Genomic DNA, 22544 nt, shown 5'->3' with positions numbered 1-22544 from the left:
CTATACATGAAATAAGTGGTAATGGGATGGGTTGACATGCCCCTTAAGACCAACATACAAAAAAAGGTGGACCTCCTAGGCCCCACGGTTCTCGAGATATTCACAGAAAACTGTCTCCGCCACCTACAGGCCAGTTGGTGTATAGTAACAAATTAATTTATTGTGTGGCCCCCCATTAACGGAATTCCACGAAACTTGGCGTGCATTCAGAGGGTGTCATAATGATCCTACACTTCCAATTTCGTGCAGTTTTGACTATGTTAGGTCACAGATAGCTTCGCTGCGCGGCGGTCATAATAAATAAACCGCTAATGACATTTAGGCTACTTTTGACCATCACATTTATCGCCTGTAACTCCGTGATAGGACCTAACAGCAAAGTAGCCTATTTGGCTGAGTAACGTAGGTTAATATGTTCGATGTTTTGTCCACATGATATAGTCCTATGTCTAATCATTGTTGCACTCGAACACTCTGAATCATTGTTGCACTAGTTGCATTGTTTCATTTGTCCTCCCTTTCAATCGTCTCGAGCGGTCGTTCTCTCTCCAAACTAACTTTATTCTCAAAATGTTGAGTTTAATGTCGACACGTCGAGATTAAAGTCGATATGATATTTCAACCTTATTCTCGAAATGTTGAGTATAATGTCGACATGGCGACATTAAAGTCGATACGTCGAGATTAAAGTCGATCTTACATTTCAATTTTTTTCTCGAAAAGTTGAGTTTAATGTCGACATGGCGACTTTAAAATCGACATGAGTTTAATCTAGTCATGGCAAAAAAAAAAAATTCTTTCATCTGTGGCCCTAATACTCCGTCGTACATATCTCTGTTAGACAGGATATCAGACAGAAAAAAAGCCTTATTTGGCTTAATAGTTCAATTACTTAATCAGTAATCTCACACAGCCTACACATTCACACATTATCTCCTCAGCCTTCTTAAAGCCATAATAGGACGGAAGAATTTCAGAAAAATACCATCAACTATTAAATACCATTAAATTGTGTGTGTGTGTGTCTGTGTGTGTCTGTGTGTGTCTGGTGTGTGCAAGCGTGTGTGTGTGTGTGTGTGTGTGTGTGTGTGTGTGTGTGTCTGTATTTGTGCACTTGTGAGGACCTTTACTGTCAGTGTCCTCACACAGTAATGCATCACCACTGACGTGTGAGCCCTTTCCTTTGAGATGAAGACCCTGAGCCCCATATCATTCTGTGCCCCACATGTGCTGTCCTTAGGCCTCTGCAGTAGATTCTGAATTCCGTGCACCTCCACCTTCATCTGGCCACAGCTAAATCAGAATTATGACACGTGAGTTAAAACCACTTGTCATAATTCACAAAAGTGACCTTCATCTAAAGACATCAGACACATTTTATCCCTGATTTTTATAAACCTCTGGATTGGCCATATTTTAAAATGCTAGGCTGGTTGTACAGTATATCCTGTAAAGTGCACCATGTTAACTCAGATGATGTCCTACCATATATATTACTGTCACAACATCCAAACCAGGGGCGGAGTGGCAAACGGGACGGTCGGGAGTTTTCCCAGTGGGCCGGCCGAGGTGCGGGCCGGCCTACAGAGCTTTTAACGCAGCCCTGAAAATGAAAATCTCCGAGACGTACGCTTCTAAGTTTTAAGAAGTCCAACCAATATTTATACCACTCGCTCACTTTCTATATGTCATTCATGGTTACCCTGCACACTCGTCTCTCCCATGCTGATTTTTGTGAGGGCTAGCCTTAATTTTTTATCTTAATTCATTTTTGTCTTATTCAGGCGTTACAGAACTACAGAACTACAGCTACAGAACATGACAATTTAATTTGTTTGTTTGTTCTTAAATTAACGCAGGCCTAGGCTAGAATGGAGCAAAGCCTCCTGGGAATAGGGAATGAGTTTCTGGTTTATCCAATGAACCGATTGCAGGTCAAGTCTATTTACAGAAATGTAGGGGGATAAATGAGCGGCCCCTCTAATGGCATGACCCTACAAGCGATCAAGTTCGAGGAAAACTGTTACTGTCTATGGGGAAACTACAGGATTTTTGACAGTCGATGGATTTGCGTGGTTGCTGTTTTACACATGGATGGAAGGCAGAGAGAAAGGTTAGGAGCTAAAGCATTGACGTTATTGCTAGGCAGAAACTAGCACAAGCTAGTCTTATGTTGATATGGGTTGTGGAACTCATTGGGACCGTCTATGTAAGCCTTTATAGGCCTACTTTAATCTACATCAAAGTGCCTGGTTTTTCAATTATTTAAAGGAACCGTATGTAGGATTTTGGCCAAAACTGGTACTACAATCACTTTCAAAATACTGTAGAGCGGTGTACACCGCAGATGTGGTAACTAGAGCAGAGCTGGCAACCCAGATGCCGAAACACTACTGACTTTGTGATTACTAGATAGGTGGAGGGTGGTGGATCAGGCTAAAACACAAATATGTAAACATCAGCATCAGTTGAGGGCTGCAACTTCACTTTTTTAAATGACAATATCCTGGCCGGACTACTGTTGTCAGTGATATAAGCATTTGAAATTAGCATGATTTCCTAATGTCTAGTGATAAATCAGGCTCATTTTATGATTAATTGAATTACATTTCTTACATACGGTTCCTTTAATTACCTGTGTTATTAGGTTGACATTGTCTGTAGGCTAGGCCTTTTTTAAATTTATACAGGCAACTATTGGAGTGCTATATACCCAGATATGTCCTTGCATGATGCTTGAAATTTCCATCCACCCACATAGCTGTTTTTATACTGCACTTAAATATCTAGTTCCTTACACATATTGAAAGTGCCTGGTTCGTGGTTGATAGGCTTGTTGTATTGCATTAGCACTACAGTTCCTTTCTCCAAATGTAGCCTATACGTAGCCTGTTAGTATTTTAAATTGACATATATTTTGTTTGTGCTATTGATGTGTGCGTGTTTGATTGGGGGGTGTGCCGTCAGAATTTTCCCGGTGGATTTTAGTGCCCCACTCCGCCCCTGACCCAAACGCAAGTTCAAATATTATTATTATATCGGAACGCCCCCCATTTCCGTCGGTCTCGTGTTTCCGCCGTTTTGCGTGTATGTGTCACTTAATATTAATTTCCCTAACAACCAGGACAACGGATTCCCACAAAAAAACGTAAGTTCCCACCCGGAAGTGTATATAAATTGTATTTGTACCAAAAATGTCAAAATACAGCCACTTTAAGTGGTTTAAATAGTGTTATAATGCTGCGTGTACATAACTGCATAAAGTAGTTGGTGGAATTTTGATTTCGCGACGTGAATCTGACTTGGTTTAACGTTAACCTCTTGAGCCCACAGCCCAAAGTTTTTAACGGTTTTTCACTTCAGTCGTTGGCCACTAGTCGGAGCTAATGCACGTGAAGTGAAGTGAAGTGTATAACATTAAATGTAGTCTGAATTTGGCTTTATATTAATATAGTTTGGCCTATTGGACTCTCAGTCCCTCACCAGATGTTTCATGCGCTGTTCACGCAGCAACACTAATATGAAAAACAAATGATAATAATGATTGATAATGATTCATTAATGATAGTAATGAATAATAATTGTAATGACAATAATAATAGTAATAAATATCTAAAATACTAGAAAGTGAAGTGTATTGAAAGGTTAGTTTTCTTTTCCTTTTCTAATCATAGCTATAGAAAATGGCAACAAAAAAAAAAAAAACAGTGGAGAGGCGAAAATATGGTGCGGGCAATGGAGGAGGTAGCTGCAGGCATGTCAGTATGCCGGGCATGTCGGATCTTCAAAGTCCCTCGTAGCACCTTGAGGGACAGAGTGAGTGGGCGGGTTTCCCATGGCTGTCGTACAGGCCCAAGCCAGAAACTTTCAGTGGAGGACGAACAAGCTCTGGTGGAGTACTGCCTGTACTGTGCAGACTATGGTTTCCCACTCACAAAGGCCCGGCTCATGGCATATGCCACCGCGGTGATGAGGAAGAGAAGCAGACAGCCAGAACTGCCACCACTAGGTAAAAAGTGGTGGAGCTGTTTTAAGAAGAGGCACGCGGCTGTTTTAAGTATGAGGACCCCTGAGAGCATCGACCGGGCGAGGTCTGTCAATGCAACTCTGCGGACGGTGATGCGCTATTTTGATTTGTTAGAAAAAACAATGGATGAGCATGGGCTGAGGGATAAACCAGCACAAATGTATAATTGTGATGAGACTGGATTCAACATGGAAAACAGCAGGGGCAAAGTAGTGGCAGGGCGGGGGACGAAACACCCATTTCAACGGGTCCCTGGCACAAGAGACCATATATCAGTGCTGGCCTGCTTTAACGCAGCTGGGGAGGACATACCACCCCTGATAATTTTTTCAAAGTACTTCCCTGGGGGCCGGTACACAACAGGGGGCCCCCCAAATGCCCTCTATGGGAAATCTCCGGCGGGGTATATAGATAGTGACCTTTTTTACGGTGGTTCCATCACTTTGTCTTTCACGCAAGGGAGGAGCGCCCTCTGCTCCTTATATTTGATGGACACAAGTCCCACCTCTCACCACCAATAGTCCAGGCAGCTAAGAGTGAGGGTATCATATTGCTACATCTCCCGCCACACACCTCACATGTCCTTCAGCCCCTGGATGTGGGTTTCTTTGGCCCTTTAAAGGCAGATTTTGCTAAGATGGCTGGCAATCTCTGCCATTTCAAAAATTCATACTTAGTAAATCGGACAGAATTTGCTAAAGTTTTCCGCTATCCATACCAGCGGGCTAAGGCTAAAGGGGTTGCGGTGGGAGGGTTTAAGGAGTGTGGCATCTTCCCTCTTGATAGGACGGCCTTCAAAACCTGCCGCCTCATGCCCTCTGGTCGTAGAAGCAGAAGCCCGACCAACGCCACCACCACCACCGCCGGACCATCCTCCTCCTCCCCAGTGGGGACCTCTGCACCCCCTCCACCCATACCCTCGACCTCTGCACCCCCTCCACCCATACCCTCGACCCCTGCACCCCCTCCACCCATACCCTCGACCTCTGCACCCCCTCCACCCATACCCTTGACCTCTGCACCCCCTCCACCCATAGGCTCCTCCCAACCACCAGACTCCCCACTTTCCCTGACCCCTTCTCAGAACCCTCTGGTGAACCACCCATTGGTGGAAGCAGGGTTGATCCCCCGTGACCTGGCGGAGGTCCTGACCCAGATCACCTTTCAGAGAACCACTAGGAGGAAAGTTACTGCTGATGCCCGGGTCATCACTGGGGAGGAGTATGAGAGACTCATACAGGAAAAAGAACAGCAGTTAGCAGAGACCAGAGAGGCAAAGGAGCAGAGGGCCCGTCAGAGGAGGGAGCGAGCCAGTACCATCGGCCTAGGGACCACCATCAACCCTGCCACGGCCTCCAGGGAAAACCCCAGCTGCAGGAAGGCCCCAACACCGGTAGAAGGTAAATAGAGTTTAATTGACTAAAAATAAAAATAGTTTCCCTTGCAGGTCAGAAGAGAAAAAAGAAATCAGGAGGGGCAAAAAAAATACCAAAGGAGGAAGACAAAGGTAAAATGTTACAATTAAAAGTATAAGAAATTACACGCGCACACACACACACTGGGATGACGACGATGATGAGGAGTTTGTGTGTGAGCAGTGCCGCGTCATATCTGCCCGTTACGAGTCCCGACTGAAGAATGAATGTTGAATTGATGTTGATCCGTGTGTATGTGTGTGAGTGTATGAGAGAGAAAGCTGATTTATTATTATTTATTATTTAATCTATGTATTTATCTATTTAATGTATCTATTATTGCCAAAAATAAATAACATATCATCCCATTGTGTGTGTCATCTGATGAAATGAAACACCCAAGCCACCTAAATATTGTAAATACTCACTACTAATACCTAAACCAAAAACGGAACCAAAAAACGGAACTATCGATAAGCGGAAAATATGGCCGGAACAAATGGCGGTGGAAATGAGGGACCCATCGGGCCAGCACCATAGACATAATATACATAGACGCCGCATTGGCTGGTGGAAACAAGAAATGCGGCCGCCATCTTGGACCGGTCATACTCCTCGTTGCGTTGCAGCAGAAGACACAAGATGACAGCACTGTGCAGCATGTTCCTTCTCAAATCGGGCGGACCATACTCGGGGATTTACTTTTCACAAGTAAGATTTAACATAACCGTACTATTGGTTGTATTTTGTGAATAGAATATTACCAGAGAGCTGAGAAGGAGCAATCTTTGATATTACTGTATGAAAATCGTAGCCATCTAGCTAGGCTATGTTTACTCGGTGTTCACCCGGCTATGAACTGAGACTTGATAAGTCATATTCCATAACACTGACTTAGATTACAACTGACACAAGAAGGCTATTGTAGAAATAAATCATACTAGATTTGGCCGGCGAATTTTACACAAGTGGCACAGACTAGCCTATTGGGCAATCGCTAGCTGCTACTTGTAGCCTAAGTGTGTTGGTGGTAGCCTCACTATTTCCTGAATAAAGTAACTTTTCAATAGCTCAACTTCTTTATTTATCAAGTAGCTTAGCCAGACAAGCTACACTTTTCTTGTCATGTGAAATTAGCACAATTTAAAGTAGCTTCCTATGTAGTGAACTAGCCTACTGCTGTGTTTGTGTTAGGCTACTAATACATTTGACTGGGTGGTAGTTTTGTGTAGTGTTTTATTCATGGCAGAGTAACTGATAGTTTAGCTCACTAAAATTTCAAAGTAGCTTGCCCAACACTGTATTATTCACATGTCATTTACCCTAACAAGAATAAGATGCCTCTCAAATTCCTTTTCATTCATTTATTTATTATTTTGTATCTCTCCAGAACAACTGCCTTGTTCAAGAAGACTGTGAATGAACTGAACGGTCTCCTCACACCCCTGGAACTGAGGAAGGTGCAGCTCTTCATTGCAGTACTGCAGGGCATCTGCTACACTGTGACTGATTGTTTGATTTATGAGCTCCACCTTCATCACCTGCATTCGCCACTCTGTGTCCCATTTTCCCATCGTCTGGTTGACTCAGTCCTCTTTTATGGAGTTTACCCAGTTTACTATGCCATCTTATTTGCCCACCTGCTGTCTGAAGCACTTTTTGTTCTCAGCCAAAGTGTACCCAAGCAATTTTAGCAAGGTGGGAACATACAAAATGACATGCACCAGTTGTCGAAAATCATAGAACCAACTGCATGACGGTAACTCTGTCTCACTGAGCCTGTGAAGACACTCCCTGATTCTTTACTGATTGCAATGAGCGGGTTGATCTTAGCAGTTTCTAAAATGTTTCTTAATTCCTTTTTATTTAATCTCTTCATTGGGGCTGGAACCTTTCTGTGAACTGTAAATAACAGATGCTGTTGATGAACCCATTGACACTGTACAAGTGACAAGTCACCTTTTTGTCTTGAATTGATGAACTGTTACACTTACTATGCCAAACCAATGTCTGTTTTTTAAGGATCAGAAACAAACCTACAAACTTGCACTTTACAATATTTATGGAACTTGTCTAACAAATGCTGTTGATATTGAACCCAGTTACTCCATTTCCTTTATGCCACACCAATGTCTGTTCATCACTTTATTTTTGATGGCACTGAACTGAAAATGTTAATGGATTTTTTCTGTAAATTTAACTCATTAAAACTTGTATCAAACCAGTTTTTGTCTATGCTGTCAAACGTGGATTAGTTATGTTCCCAGTTTTTATATTGGATGTCATCACTTTATAATATATCATATATATCAGAATATTCTATTACTGTTAAGCCCACTATGAATATTAAAATACACACAACCATGTTTCCTGTATCATACAGCTTTTCTACTGGGAGGTTTACAACTTATTCTGAGTCAATTTACCCAAGTTTGTCACTAAACCACATAGGCCTACTTGGAATACCCCTCAGATGTCTGAATGGCACTGATCTCACCTAAATGTTTATGGAACCTTTCTGTGGACTGTGAATAATGCTGTTGATGGAACTTTTCTGTCAACTGTGAACTATATTTAACTCATTAAACTTGTATCAAACTAGTTTTGTCTATGCTGTCAAACATGGATTATGTTCCCAGTTTTGATATCGGACGGCAGGTCACTTTATATCATATATCAGAATATTATATTACTGTTAAACCCACTATGAATATTAAATTACGCTAAATCATGTGTCCTGTATCGTAGCTACATGTATGACCTTTGCAGCAAAAAAAAACGCGCGAGAATCTGTTCGGTATTCAGTGAGATATGATTAATTAAGTGCGCTGACAGCTCATCTCACCGGCCAAACAGATTACACTGAGTGGAGTGGATGACCGGTCCAAGATGGCGGCTCCAAATCTCGTCAGCGCTAGTAAGGAGTAGCGGTCGATGCGGCGTCTATGTATATTATGTCTATGGCCAGCACTATAGCTCCGAGCGTGGTCAACTAAATCGGATATTTCGGGCAGTAAATGCTCCCGTTAGGAACCAAACCAGATTTTGTTCAAATCTACACACCTATGGCTACCGAAAAATGTAAGGTTAATTTAGCAAATGTTATTTTGAAGTGTTAAAAAACATCGTTGTTTTAGAATTTCTGAACAAAAGTGGCGATAATTGGGGGTGTTACGATAAGATAGTAGTCCACATCACAACCTTTTCTTTCATGGGAGAAGGGAGGGTTCACTGACTGTACAATGAAAATACATCACTCTTTGTTTTCCTCATCTTTTTTCATGTTCTCATGTTCATGTCCTGACCTGCTCCCTTTCTCTCTCTCCGTGTTGCTCGTATCACACCCTTCTCTTCCATTCTTGTTTCAAGTTTATAAAAATCTGCTTTTCATCTTTCTCATGCCTGTCGCCATGTGTTCTCCTATATTTCTCTCTTCTTTCTCTGCCTCCCTCTCCCCAACTCTGGATGAAGAGAGATGAGCCTTGCGTCTTCCACACACCAGAGTGAGACATCAGTGAGAAAGAAAGACAGAGGAGATGAGACACTGGTGGTGAGAATTTGAGAGAAGTATTGTGATAGAGGACAGCGTTGGAATATGATTATTTGCAGAGATACGAACACCTACTGATGTCATGTTGCCTTTGACAGTTTGACATTAGACATTCTACAGTAGTTTGTTTGGAAGTTAAAGCTTATGTCAAAGTGTCAAGATCTGCCTGAAGAATGTCACAGAAGTCCCTGTGGATGCTGCTCACGTGGAGATAGCATCTCTCTATACCACTGAGATTTTGGCATGATTGTGGTGTGTGAAAAGGTAGCCCCTCCTTTTCCCCAACTCGCCTGACATGCCCTGCGATTCCCCGCGACATTTAAATTGACTACCTTTGTAACAAACGCTCTCTAATGCTTTCGAAAGCGAGGGCTACAATACGCATCAAAAGGTGCGGGCGACTATTCCATTACACTTGCTGGCAATCAAAGTAGTGGACATGCGTTAAATAACCAAAAAATACAAACATGGATCGTCCTAGCAATAACCCCAGGATGTTTTACCAAACACGGTTGAATAACACAAGGACACAAACGTTAAACCTCCGCGGTTTTATAGAATTATTGTACCGGGCGGGAATCTACAGTATAGGCCAGCTCCATTCATTCACTCATAAACAAAACAAAATGCCAAGATCGCCAGCAACCCCAAAAATACCCCAAAACAACCCACAAAACAATTTGTCAAGTATATTGTTCAATAGGTCAAGACCGTGGAATAACTAAATGTCCGAGAAAACCAAACAATGTCCTTTTATGAAGTGGCAGCCTCTCCGCTGAACGCAAAAAATAAGGAAGGACACGGGCGGTCCGGTTTTAAAACCCCGCGTCTCACCAGCCTGTCCTTGTTGGCAAACGTCCGTCCAGATGAGTAATCCCCATATAGAAAAAAGGCAAAGCATCCAACAATGTCCTTTAGAACAAAAAAGGGTAATCCGAGACCGCGGCGACGATACTCCACACTCAACGTAGTCCAACATGTCAAACACATAGGCCTGTTAAGCTGCCCCTACCTAACGTGATACCAGAACCTAAGAAAACTTTGAGCCTGTCCCACTAACGCCTCCCATTGATTGACAGGCCAATTGATGGGAGTTCCTCATTATCAGAGTGAAAATCAGTCCTATACCGTGTGTGTTTACTTAATTTCTGGTAGCCTATCTAATGTTCATGACTCACATAATTACTATTATACCAGCAGTAACATTCAAAACCATATGAGTACATGCTCAAAATAAAACACATCATTTTAATGGGTGAACATTACATTCCCCCCCCCCCCAGCCAGCGGCATTTCTGGACCAAAAAAGGGTTTCATGTCCACCACATTGACTGTGTCTACTTTTGCATTATCCGACACCCAGCATTACACGGTAGTTTACTGGACCTAATCTTTTTCTACCTTAGCAGGTCCCGACCAACGGGTGCAAGTTTGGCGGAAAATTTGACAGCTGCTTTCGACAGTGGGTGCGCCCTAAGCCAGACCAGATCACCGACCATAAAGTGTACATCCCTATGGCGTGCATTGTAGTATCTGGCTTGTCTGGTTTTGGCTAAACCTACATGTCGCTGAACCTCTTGATGAATGTTTTGCTGTCTGTGAAGTGTTGTGTATGCAGGTGAGGTAGGTGTTGGTGTTTTGGAGATGAGGCGCTCAAATGGCCCCTTAATGCTAACGCCCTAAGCCAACAAGGCTGGTGTCACCCCAGTTGTCTCATGTGTGGCGCTGTTAATGGCCAGGCGGAATTCTGGGAGCCACCTGTCCCAGTTTTGATGGTGCTGCTCCACAAAAGATGCCATCATGGTTTTCATGGTTCTATTCACCCTTTCAGTCATGTTCGTCTGAGGGTGGTATGCTGTTGACAGCTTTTGCATAACCCCCCATGACTCACACAGAGAGGACATGACTTGACTGGTGAACTGGGGTCCACGATCCGATACCATGTAGGCAGGCACTCCCCACCTAGTGAAGACTTCATCCTTCAGGATTTTACAGACCGATGGAGTCTTCGTGATCTTTCATTGGGAACAACTCCACCCACTTGGTGTAATAATCCACACGACAACCATGAGCATTGTGTTCCGGGCCTTACTGAGTGGGAATGGACCCATGAAATCTACTCCAATCATCTCACCAGGAGTCTGGACGTTCGTCTGTTGTAATTGGCCAGCAGGTCTTTCGTTTGTTGCTTTATACTGCTGGCATTTCTGACACGAGCGGACATGATCCCACACATCTTTTTTCAGATAGATGGCCACCAGGCCACCTCCAAGATCCTGAGGAGGGTCTTCATCCTTCCAAGATGGCCTCCGATAGGACTGTTATGAAAGTAAGCAAGGAACTCTGGCACCATCTTGCTCGGGACCACCAGCTGGTAGTTAAATCCAGTGTATTTGGATGGCACTCCACAATACAGAACTCCCTGCTGGTCTTGATAGTGGACTCGGCCTGGGCTTGTTCTTGGTTCTTCTTGCCTCAGCTCTTCACAGACAGGATCTGTCTGCTGTGCTTCTTCAATCTCCTGTAGAGTTGTTGGCAGTTCAGCCCAGTGTGTCTTGGCTACAGCAATGCACATGTCCCCTGCAGGTGAGCGGGACAGGGCGTCGGGGACAACGTTGCAACACCCTTTCTTGTAATGGACACGGAATGAAAAAAGGCTGCAATCTCAAGGTCCACCGTGTAAGCCTGGATGAGGTTTTGGGCAGTTAAAACCCAAGAAAGAGCACTGTGATCAGTGAAGACATCAAAAGTGCTCCCCCTAAATAATGCCTCCACTTCTCCACTGCCCACACTACAGCCAGACATTCTTTTTCTGCTGTGGAGTACCTCACTTCTGCATCCTTTAGCGCCCTAGACGCATATGCAATTGCCCTTTCTTCACCAGCAACATTCTGGGTGAGAATGGCACCCAACCCCACATCACTTGCGGCCAGTGTGCACCTGAAATGGGTGACGGATGTGGGGATGTGCCAGACAGGCGGAGCCTGCAAAGCCAGCTTAAGTTGCTCAAATGCTGCTTGGCAGTCTGCGGTCCAGTTCCAAGCAACCGCTTTCTTTTCAGCTGGTTCATCGAGCAGACACATCAGCCAGATTCGGGATGAATTTATGATACCAGCCCACAAGCCCCAGGAATCTTTGCAACGACTTCAAGTCGGTTGGTGCTGGGTAATTTCTAATAGCTTCCACTTTAGAGGAATCTACCTCAACTCCCTTGCCTGACACAACATGTCCCAGAAATTTTAACTGGGTCTGCAACAGGTGGCACTTCTTGATATTGAGAGTGAGATGAGCTTGGTGGAGCTTTTGGAACACTGCCTCCAGGTCACTAAGGTGCTGTTCTAGGGACCTTGAAAAGACGACTATGTCATCGATATAAACAAAGCAAATTGTTCCTCTTAGCTCTCCTAAGACATGTTCCATGAGTCGCTGTAAGGTGGCGCCGGCGTTACACAAACCAAATAGCATGACTTTGAAATGATACAGGCCCATGTGTGTTATCACCGCGGTCTTCCGCTTGCGGTCTTCATCCATCTCTACCTGCCAGTATCCGCTTTGCAAGTCCAATGAACTAAAGACACTTGCACCCTGCATGGATTCTAGGATTTCATGAACAAGAGGCATCGGATACGCATCATGGTGGGTTTTGGCATTTAACTTGCGAAAGTCGACACAGAATCTATAAGAGCCGTCTTTTTTGGGTACCAGGACTGTTGGGGAGGCCCAAGCTGACGAGGACGGCTCGATGACACCCTCCTTCAACATCTTCTGAATGTGTTCCGCTATGATGCACTGCTTTTGAGGTGACACCCTATACGCCCTTTGTCTCACTGGCACCTCATCCAAAGTTAAGATCTGATGCTTGAGGACATTAGTGACACCTTTGGTCTCTGTCCAGACTGAAGACCATTTCTGCAGCAATGGTCTCACTACTTCTGGCTGCATTTCCAGCAGTGGGGTGATGTTTGAGTTAGTGTCTGTGGCCTCCGTGACAGCAAGATAAAAGTGGACTCCTGGCCCATCTTGGCCCCATTGAAGAGCGTCCCGGGACTTCCGTGTGAACTTATGTTCTTGGCCGCCGGGCAAACTGAACTTTCCCATATGCGGCTTCAAAACCATCTGACTGGCACATAAGAAGTCCAAACCCAGCAACAGTGGCATATACAGGTGCTTATCATCCAGGACAAATACAGCGGCAGAAAGTTGTAAGTCATGCAGCCGAAAGAGCAATGTTGTTCTCCCAATAGCAGTACTCTCCTGTCCATTAGCCATAACAAACTTCTGACCTAAACCGGTGCTTAATGGCTCATCTTTCTTTTTTATCTTTTCCCACAGGCTTCTTCTCATAAGTGTGAAGGTGCATCCTGTGTCTACAACAGCATCTCCTACAATGCCTCTAACCTCCACAGGAACCACCAGGAGATCGGGCATGCCTTGAACCACAGCTAGATCTGCATCCCTGCTCTTTTCAGGCCCCTTTTTTGCAGTTTTTTGGAATTTTTTGTCCGGCGGGCTGGCCTGCTGCACACGTGTCCAATATTCTTTTGTGTTACTCCAGTCCCTCTCTATTAAAGACCCAACCTTTACAAGTTGTTCCACTGTCCGAACAATGCCTCGTAATCCACTGGCTAGTCGTGGGTTACAAGCATTCAAAATACGCCGCACAATTTCCTCTTCCGGCATATCAGAGCGCAACTTAAGACACAAGGCCCGATAATCATATGAGAAATCTCTCAGGCACTGTGATGGGGTTTGCACCATGGTCCGTAACTGCTCTTCAATTTCTGATTGATAATCAGAAGACAGAAATGCTACCAGGAATGCTTCCTTGAATTCAGCCCAGTTTGTAATGTTTGAACGAGTAGCGACCCACCAACTATGTGCGGAGCCTTTCAGGACAGTGTTAAGTGCGCCAATAAGTTCAATGTCACTCAATGGTCTCAGAGACAAAAAGTTTTCACATTGCTCTACGAACTCTGTGGCATCCACTGAGCTGGATTTTCCTGGCGTGCCAAACTGGGGAAACTCAAGGTGGATGGGCGGTTTACTGTGGACAGGCTGAAGGCCTAAGTTTGTGCCATCGGCATCACCCACTGTGAAAGGCGTGGAGAAAGACGTGGGTTGCCAGGACAACCGTGATTTATTTATAATTTTCGTAATCTGCTCATGCCACATTTGGTCCCGCCGTTGTAAACAAGCCACTATAGCTTCATCCAGCTTTTTTATTCTAGTGTCTACATATCCTTTAAATTCCTCTGCAAGGGTATCAATTGAAGCTCTCATCCCTTCTTCACGACTCAAGGCACTATCAATAGATTGTTTCTGTTGTTCCTCCAGAGCATCCATACGACTTTTAAAGCTTTCCAATTGTTCTTCAATAGCGTTTACTTCATTCAAAACACCCTGTTGTTCCTCATCAGGCTCAGGCTAATTCAAGTACAGACCGGCCCAAAAGACTGCTTATCTCACTGACGCCACTGCGGTCAGCTCTGACAGTCACATGGCGGTGTGGATGGACATTTTGAAGCTGGCCATGATTGTGACTTCCTATAGGTGATAACAAATCACCTTCTTCAAGTACATCTGTAACTACCTGATGCTCACTAAACATGTTGAATGTTATGTTGTATGTTGTGTATGTTAATGTTTAGCAGACAATGGTATGTGTAGTGTATTGCAGTGTTTAACTACAAACAACAAATATTGTATAGTAAATTCTTAACAAACATGTACACTTTTCATATGCCTATGAAAACGTTGCATGGAAAAACAAAATAAAAGTCTTAATAGTCCCCGTACGGGCCACCACTATGTAACAAACGCGCTCTCTAATGCTTTCGGAAGCGAGGGCTACAATACGCATCAAAAGGTGCAGGTGACTATTCCATTACACTTGCTGGCAATCAAAGTAGTGGACATGCGTTAAATAACCAAAAAATACAAACATGGATCGTCCTAGCAATAACCCCAGGATGTTTTACCAAACACGGTTGAATAACACAAGGACACAAACGTTAAACCTCCGTGCTTTATAGAATTATTGTACCGGCGGGAATCTACAGTATAGGCCAGCTCCATTCATTCACTCATAAACAAAACAAAGTGCGCGCGATCGACCAGCAACCCCAAAAAACCCCAAAAATACCCACAAAACAATTTGTCAGGTATATTGTTCAATAGGTCAAGACCGTGGAATAACTAAATGTCCGAGAAAACCAAACAATGTCCTTTTATGAAGTGGCAGCCTCTCCGCGAACGCAAAAAAATAAGGAAGGACACGGCGGTCCGGTTTTAAAAACCCCGCGTCTCACCAGCCTGTCCTTGTTGGCAAACGTCCGTCCAGATGAGTAATCCCCATATAAAAAAAGGCAAAGCATCCAACAATGTCCTTTAGAAAAAAAAGGGTAATCCGAGACCGTCGCGACGATACTCCACACTCACGTAGTCCAACAAGTCAAACACATAGGCCTGTTCAAGGCTGCCCTACCTAACGTGATACCAGAACCTAAGAAAACTTTTGAGCCTGTCCCATTTAACGCCTCCCATTGATTGACAGGCCAATTGATGGGAGTTCCTCATTATCAGAGTGAAAATCAGTCCTATACCCGTGTGTTTACTTAATTTCTGGTAGCCTATCTAATGTTCATGACTCACATAATTACTATTATACCAGCAGTAACATTCAAAACCATATGAGTACATGCTCAAAATAAAACACATCATTTTAATGGGTGAACGTTACATTCCCCCCCCCCCCCACACAGCCGGCATTTCTGGACCAAAAAAGGGTTTCATGTCCACCACATTGACTGTGTCTACTTTTGCATTATCCGACACCCAGCGCACACGGTAGTTTGCTGGACCTAATCTTTTTTCTACCTTAGCAGGTCCCGACCAACGGGGTGCAAGTTTGGCGGAAAATTTGACAGCTGCTTTCGACAGTGGGTGCGCCCTAAGCCAGACCAGATCACCGACCATAAAGTGTACATCCCTATGGCGTGCATTGTAGTATCTGGCTTGTCTGGTTTTGGCTAAACCTACATGTCGCTGAACCTCTTGATGAATGTTTTGCTGTCTGTGAAGTGTTGTGTATGCAGGTGAGGTAGGTGTTGGTGTTTTGGAGATGAGACGCTCAAATGGCCCCTTAATGCTACGCCCTAGCGCCAACAAGGCTGGTGTCACCCCAGTTGTCTCATGTGTGGCGCTGTTAATGGCCAGGCGGAATTCTGGGAGCCACCTGTCCCAGTTTTGATGGTGCTGCTCCACAAAAGATGCCATCATGGTTTTCATGGTTCTATTCACCCTTTCAGTCATGTTCGTCTGAGGGTGGTATGCTGTTGACAGCTTTTGCATAACCCCCCATGACTCACACAGAGAGGACATGACTTGACTGGTGAACTGGGGTCCACGATCCGATACCATGTAGGCAGGCACTCCCCACCTAGTGAAGACTTCATCCTTCAGGATTTTACAGACCCGTGGAGTCTTCGTGATCTTTCATTGGGAACAACTCCACCCACTTGGTGTAATAATCCCCACGACAACCATGAGCATTGTGTTCCGGGCCTTACTGAGTGGGAATGGACCCATGAAATCTACTCCAATCATCTCACCAGGAGTCTGGACGTTCGTCTGTTGTAATTGGCCAGCAGGTCTTTCGTTTGTTGCTTTATACTGCTGGCATTTCTGACACGAGCGGACATGATCCCACACATCTTTTCGTATAGATGGCCACCAGGCCACCTCCAAGATCCTGAGGAGGGTCTTCATCCTTCCAAGATGGCCTCCGATAGGACTGTTATGAAAGTAAGCAAGGAACTCTGGCACCATCTTGCTCGGGACCACCAGCTGGTAGTTAAATCCAGTGTATTTGGATGGCACTCCACAATACAGAACTCCCTGCTGGTCTTGATAGTGGACTCGGCCTGGGCTTGTTCTTGGTTCTTCTTGCCTCAGCTCTTCACAGACAGGATCTGTCTGCTGTGCTTCTTCAATCTCCTGTAGAGTTGTTGGCAGTTCAGCCCAGTGTGTCTTGGCTACAGCAATGCACATGTCCCCTGCAGGTGAGCGGGACAGGGCGTCGGGGACAACGTTGCAACACCCTTTCTTGTAATGGACACGGAATGAAAAAGGCTGCAATCTCAAGGTCCACCGTGTAAGCCTGGATGAGGTTTTTGGGCAGTTAAAAACCCAAGAAAGAGCACTGTGATCAGTGAAGACATCAAAAGTGCTCCCCTCTAAATAATGCCTCCACTTCTCCACTGCCCACACTACAGCCAGACATTCTTTTTCTGCTGTGGAGTACCTCACTTCTGCATCCTTTAGCGCCCTAGACGCATATGCAATTGCCCTTTCTTCACCAGCAACATTCTGGGTGAGAATGGCACCCAACCCCACATCACTTGCGTCAGTGTGCACCTGAAATGGGTGACGGATGTGGGGATGTGCCAGGACAGGCGGAGCCTGCAAAGCCAGCTTAAGTTGCTCAAATGCTGCTTGGCAGTCTGCGGTCCAGTTCCAAGCAACCGCTTTCTTTTTCAGCTGGTTCATCGGAGCAGACACATCAGCCAGATTCGGGATGAATTTATGATACCAGCCCACAAGCCCCAGGAATCTTTGCAACGACTTCAAGTCGGTTGGTGCTGGGTAATTTCTAATAGCTTCCACTTTAGAGGAATCTACCTCAACTCCCTTGCCTGACACAACATGTCCCAGAAATTTTAACTGGGTCTGCAACAGGTGGCACTTCTTGATATTGAGAGTGAGATGAGCTTGGTGGAGCTTTTGGAACACTGCCTCCAGGTCACTAAGGTGCTGTTCTAGGGACCTTGAAAAGACGACTATGTCATCGATATAAACAAAGCAAATTGTTCCTCTTAGCTCTCCTAAGACATGTTCCATGAGTCGCTGTAAGGTGGCGCCGGCGTTACACAAACCAAATAGCATGACTTTGAAATGATACAGGCCCATGTGTGTTATCACCGCGGTCTTCGCTTGCGGTCTTCATCCATCTCTACCTGCCAGTATCCGGCGCCGGCAAGTCCAATGAACTAAAGACACTTGCACCCTGCATGGATTCTAGGATTTCATGAACAAGAGGCATCGGATAATCATCATGGTGGGTTTTGGCATTTAACTTTGCGTAAAGTCGACACAGAATCTATAAGAGCCGTCTTTTTGGGTACCAGGACTGTTGGGGAGGCCCAAGCTGGACGAGGGCGGCTCGATGACACCCTCCTTCAACATCTTCTGAATGTGTTCCGCTATGATGCACTGCTTTTGAGGTGACACCCTATCGCCCTTTGTCTCACTGGCACCTCATCCAAAGTTAAGATCTGATGCTTGAGGACATTAGTGACACCTTTGGTCTCTGTCCAGACTGAAGACCATTTCTGCAGCAATGGTCTCACTACTTCTGGCTGCATTTCCAGCAGTGGGGTGATGTTTGAGTTAGTGTCTGTGGCCTCCGTGACAGCAAGATAAAGTGGACTCCTGGCCCATCTTGGCCCCATTGAAGAGCGTCCGGGACTTCCGTGTGAACTTATGTTCTTGGCCGGGCAAACTGAACTTTCCCATATCGCGGCTTCAAAACCATCTGACTGGCACATAAGAAGTCCAAACCCAGCAACAGTGGCATATACAGGTGCTTATCATCCAGGACAAATACAGCGGCAGAAAGTTGTAAGTCATGCAGCCGAAAGAGCAATGTTGTTCTCCCAATAGCAGTACTCTCCTGTCCATTAGCCATAACAAACTTCTGACCTAAACCGTGCTTAATGGCTCATCTTTCTTTTTATCTTTTCCCACAGGCTTCTTCTCATAAGTGTGAAGGTGCATCCTGTGTCTACAACAGCATCTCCTACAATGCCTCTAACCTCCACAGGAACCACCAGGAGATCGGGCATGCCTTGAACCACAGCTAGATCTGCATCCCTGCTCTTTTCAGGCCCCTTTTTTGCAGTTTTTTGGAATTTTTTGTCCGGCGGGCTGGCCTGCTGCACACGTGTCCAATATTCTTTTGTGTTACTCCAGTCCCTCTCTATTAAAGACCCAACCTTTACAAGTTGTTCCACTGTCCGAACAATGCCTCGTAATCCACTGGCTAGTCGTGGGTTACAAGCATTCAAAATACGCCGCACAATTTCCTCTTCCGGCATATCAGAGCGCAACTTAAGACACAAGGCCCGATAATCATATGAGAAATCTCTCAGGCACTGTGATGGGGTTTGCACCATGGTCCGTAACTGCTCTTCAATTTCTGATTGATAATCAGAAGACAGAAATGCTACCAGGAATGCTTCCTTGAATTCAGCCCAGTTTGTAATGTTTGAACGAGTAGCGACCCACCAACTATGTGCGAGCCTTTCAGGACAGTGTTAAGCGCCAATAAGTTCAATGTCACTCAATGGTCTCAGAGACAAAAAGTTTTCACATTGCTCTACGAACTCTGTGGCATCCACTGAGCTGGATTTTCCTGGCGTGCCAAACTGGGGAAACTCAAGGTGGATGGGCGGTTTACTGTGGACAGGCTGAAGGCCTAAGTTTGTGCCATCGGCATCACCCACTGTGAAAGGCGTGGAGAAAGACGTGGGTTGCCAGGACAACCGTGATTTATTTATAATTTTCGTAATCTGCTCATGCCACATTTGGTCCCGCCGTTGTAAACAAGCCACTATAGCTTCATCCAGCTTTTTTATTCTAGTGTCTACATATCCTTTAAATTCCTCTGCAAGGGTATCAATTGAAGCTCTCATCCCTTCTTCACGACTCAAGGCACTATCAATAGATTGTTTCTGTTGTTCCTCCAGAGCATCCATACGACTTTTAAAGCTTTCCAATTGTTCTTCAATAGCGTTTACTTCATTCAAAACACCCTGTTGTTCCTCATCAGGCTCAGGCTAATTCAAGTACAGACCGTCCAAAAGACTGCTTATCTCACTGACGCCACTGCGGTCAGCTCTGACAGTCACATGGCGGTGTGGATGGACATTTTGAAGCTGGCCATGATTGTGACTTCCTATAGGTGATAACAAATCACCTTCTTCAAGTACATCTGTAACTACCTGATGCTCACTAAACATGTTGAATGTTATGTTGTATGTTGTGTATGTTAATGTTTAGCAGACAATGGTATGTGTAGTGTATTGCAGTGTTTAACTACAAACAACAAATATTGTATAGTAAATTCTTAACAAACATGTACACTTTTCATATGCCTATGAAAACGTTGCATGGAAAAACAAAATAAAAGTCTTAATAGTCCCCGTACGGGCCACCACTATGTAACAAACGCTCTCTAATGCTTTCGAAAGCGAGGGCTACAATACGCATCAAAAGGTGCAGGTGACTATTCCATTACACTTGCTGGCAATCAAAGTAGTGGACATGCGTTAAATAACCAAAAAATACAAACATGGATCGTCCTAGCAATAACCCCAGGATGTTTTACCAAACACGGTTGAATAACACAAGGACACAAACGTTAAACCTCCGTGCTTTATAGAATTATTGTACCGGCGGGAATCTACAGTATAGGCCAGCTCCATTCATTCACTCATAAACAAAACAAAGTGCGCGCATCGCGCCAGCAACCCCAAAATACCCACAAAACAATTTGTCAGGTATATTGTTCAATAGGTCAAGACCGTGGAATAACTAAATGTCCGAGAAAACCAAACAATGTCCTTTTATGAAGTGGCAGCCTCTCCGCGAACGCAAAAAAATAAGGAAGGACACGGCGGTCCGGTTTTAAAAACCCCGCGTCTCACCAGCCTGTCCTTGTTGGCAAACGTCCGTCCAGATGAGTAATCCCCATATAGAAAAAAAGGCAAAGCATCCAACAATGTCCTTTAGAACAAAAAAGGGTAATCCGAGACCGTGCGACGATACTCCACACTCACGTAGTCCAACAAGTCAAACACATAGGCCTGTTCGCGCTGCCCCTACCTAACGTGATACCAGAACCTAAGAAAACTTTGAGCCTGTCCCACGAACGCCTCCCATTGATTGACAGGCCAATTGATGGGAGTTCCTCATTATCAGAGTGAAAATCAGTCCTATACCCGTGTGTTAACTTAATTTCTGGTAGCCTATCTAATGTTCATGACTCACATAATTACTATTATACCAGCAGTAACATTCAAAACCATATGAGTACATGCTCAAAATAAAACACATCATTTTAATGGGTGACCATTACACCTTCTCCTACACGATTAAACACGCTTACTCGCACACACGCACTTAGTTTCAAATGTTTGTAATTACACGCGGTGCCGGCAACCGCGACGCAATTCATTCATGCGCGATCGTTATTTATACATCTTTCCGTTACTCACCCAACATCTGCAAACATCATAGCGAACGACGTGGTACCCGTCGATTCTGCTCCATAACCCATTGCATTCCGTTAGTCCATACATTGTGCACACAAACATTAACAATATACTGATAGCGCTTACTTTCACTTCCTGGTCCTGCATCACTTAGTTTCCTCAAGGAACACGATCCCCAGGGCAATGGCTATTTTATTCCCTGTTTGGGACAGGGGAAAGTGCTGTTTTGAGTGGGGGAAACTATTGTTGCAATATAAAGTGATTATCTGTACAGTAGTGCAATTATTATTTAATTACACATGCATTAGAATGTTATTATTGTATAATATGGAAATTATGTTAAATTATGCTCCATGTATGATTGTGATCTATGTATAATGTATGATGTAGCATTGTATAGAGGAAATTACCCTGGCATATTGGTATCTACCAATTAGAGGTGATAGACAGCTTTATTTAAAGGGGTGATAGAATGATGATATAGGGTATTTTGTGCTGGTCCTTAAGGTCTCTGAATAGGGTGTGTAACATTGGTTGGGCTGAAAATGGTATATGTGCTGTTCTGTGCGCCCTAATGCAAGCCTGGTTAAAAGCCCTAGATTGAAACGAGAGGTTTTCTTCATTTTATGGTATGCTCATGAATATTTAGATGACCTGGCGCGGTTGATTGGTTGGTTTTACAACGAGTTTAAGCTTCAGACTAAAACATGGCCGACAGCACTCACTGGAACAGCCAAGGTGGAAATACTATGGAGACATAGGTGTTGAACAGCATATTTGAGCCTGAATCAAAGGAAGAATCTGAAATAGAGGAGCAACCAGTCGCCAATAGATTGGAAATGACTACTTCAGAGTGGTAAGTTTTGTCATTTACTTGAGTTTGCCACTCGTAGCCCAGTTAGCTAGCTGTAATACTCGCGATGTTAGTGTCAGAGACTAAGCTAAACATTGTATTAGGGTCTGCTTTTAGCATTGTAAGCAACAGAAGTTATTAATTTGCACACAAACAAATGTTTTACAACTTGTACCCTTGTGCAATTTTTGTCAAGATGTCCAGTTAGAAACTAGCTGAAAAGTTTGTAGCCCGTCGTGGGCAGTTCAGGCTATGCTGTAGTGAAAGGAGTGCTGCTTGCAAGGAAAGTACTCGTTTTAGTCAGTAAGTATATTCTCCTGGTGAATAGGTCATCTGAGTAGGAGTTACATACATTATTGTAGTGGTA

General features: G+C 44.4%; 1 protein-coding gene across 2 annotated transcripts in view; it reads right to left on the bottom strand.

Annotated features, from left to right (window-relative positions):
- LOC125311185 (E3 ubiquitin-protein ligase TRIM35-like) overlaps nt 1–21504 on the bottom strand; it is a 49670-nt gene extending 28166 nt beyond the window's left edge. The window contains exon 1 of one of the 2 annotated variants that reach the window (XM_048268998.1): nt 21451–21504. In XM_048268998.1, coding sequence (XP_048124955.1) covers nt 21451–21471 — 21 coding nt within the window. In that variant the 5' untranslated portion in view covers nt 21472–21504. Of the gene's footprint in view, nt 1–21327 lie in introns of both variants that reach the window. The other variant, XM_048268997.1, reaches the window with a different exon arrangement.
- Between the last annotated feature and the right edge of the window lie 1040 nt (nt 21505–22544).

Source organism: Alosa alosa, chromosome 18, assembly GCF_017589495.1.
Source record: "Alosa alosa isolate M-15738 ecotype Scorff River chromosome 18, AALO_Geno_1.1, whole genome shotgun sequence".
Taxonomy (NCBI): domain Eukaryota; kingdom Metazoa; phylum Chordata; class Actinopteri; order Clupeiformes; family Clupeidae; genus Alosa; species Alosa alosa.
Note: the sequence above shows the minus strand (reverse complement) of the source record. Positions and strands in the feature narration are given on the sequence as shown.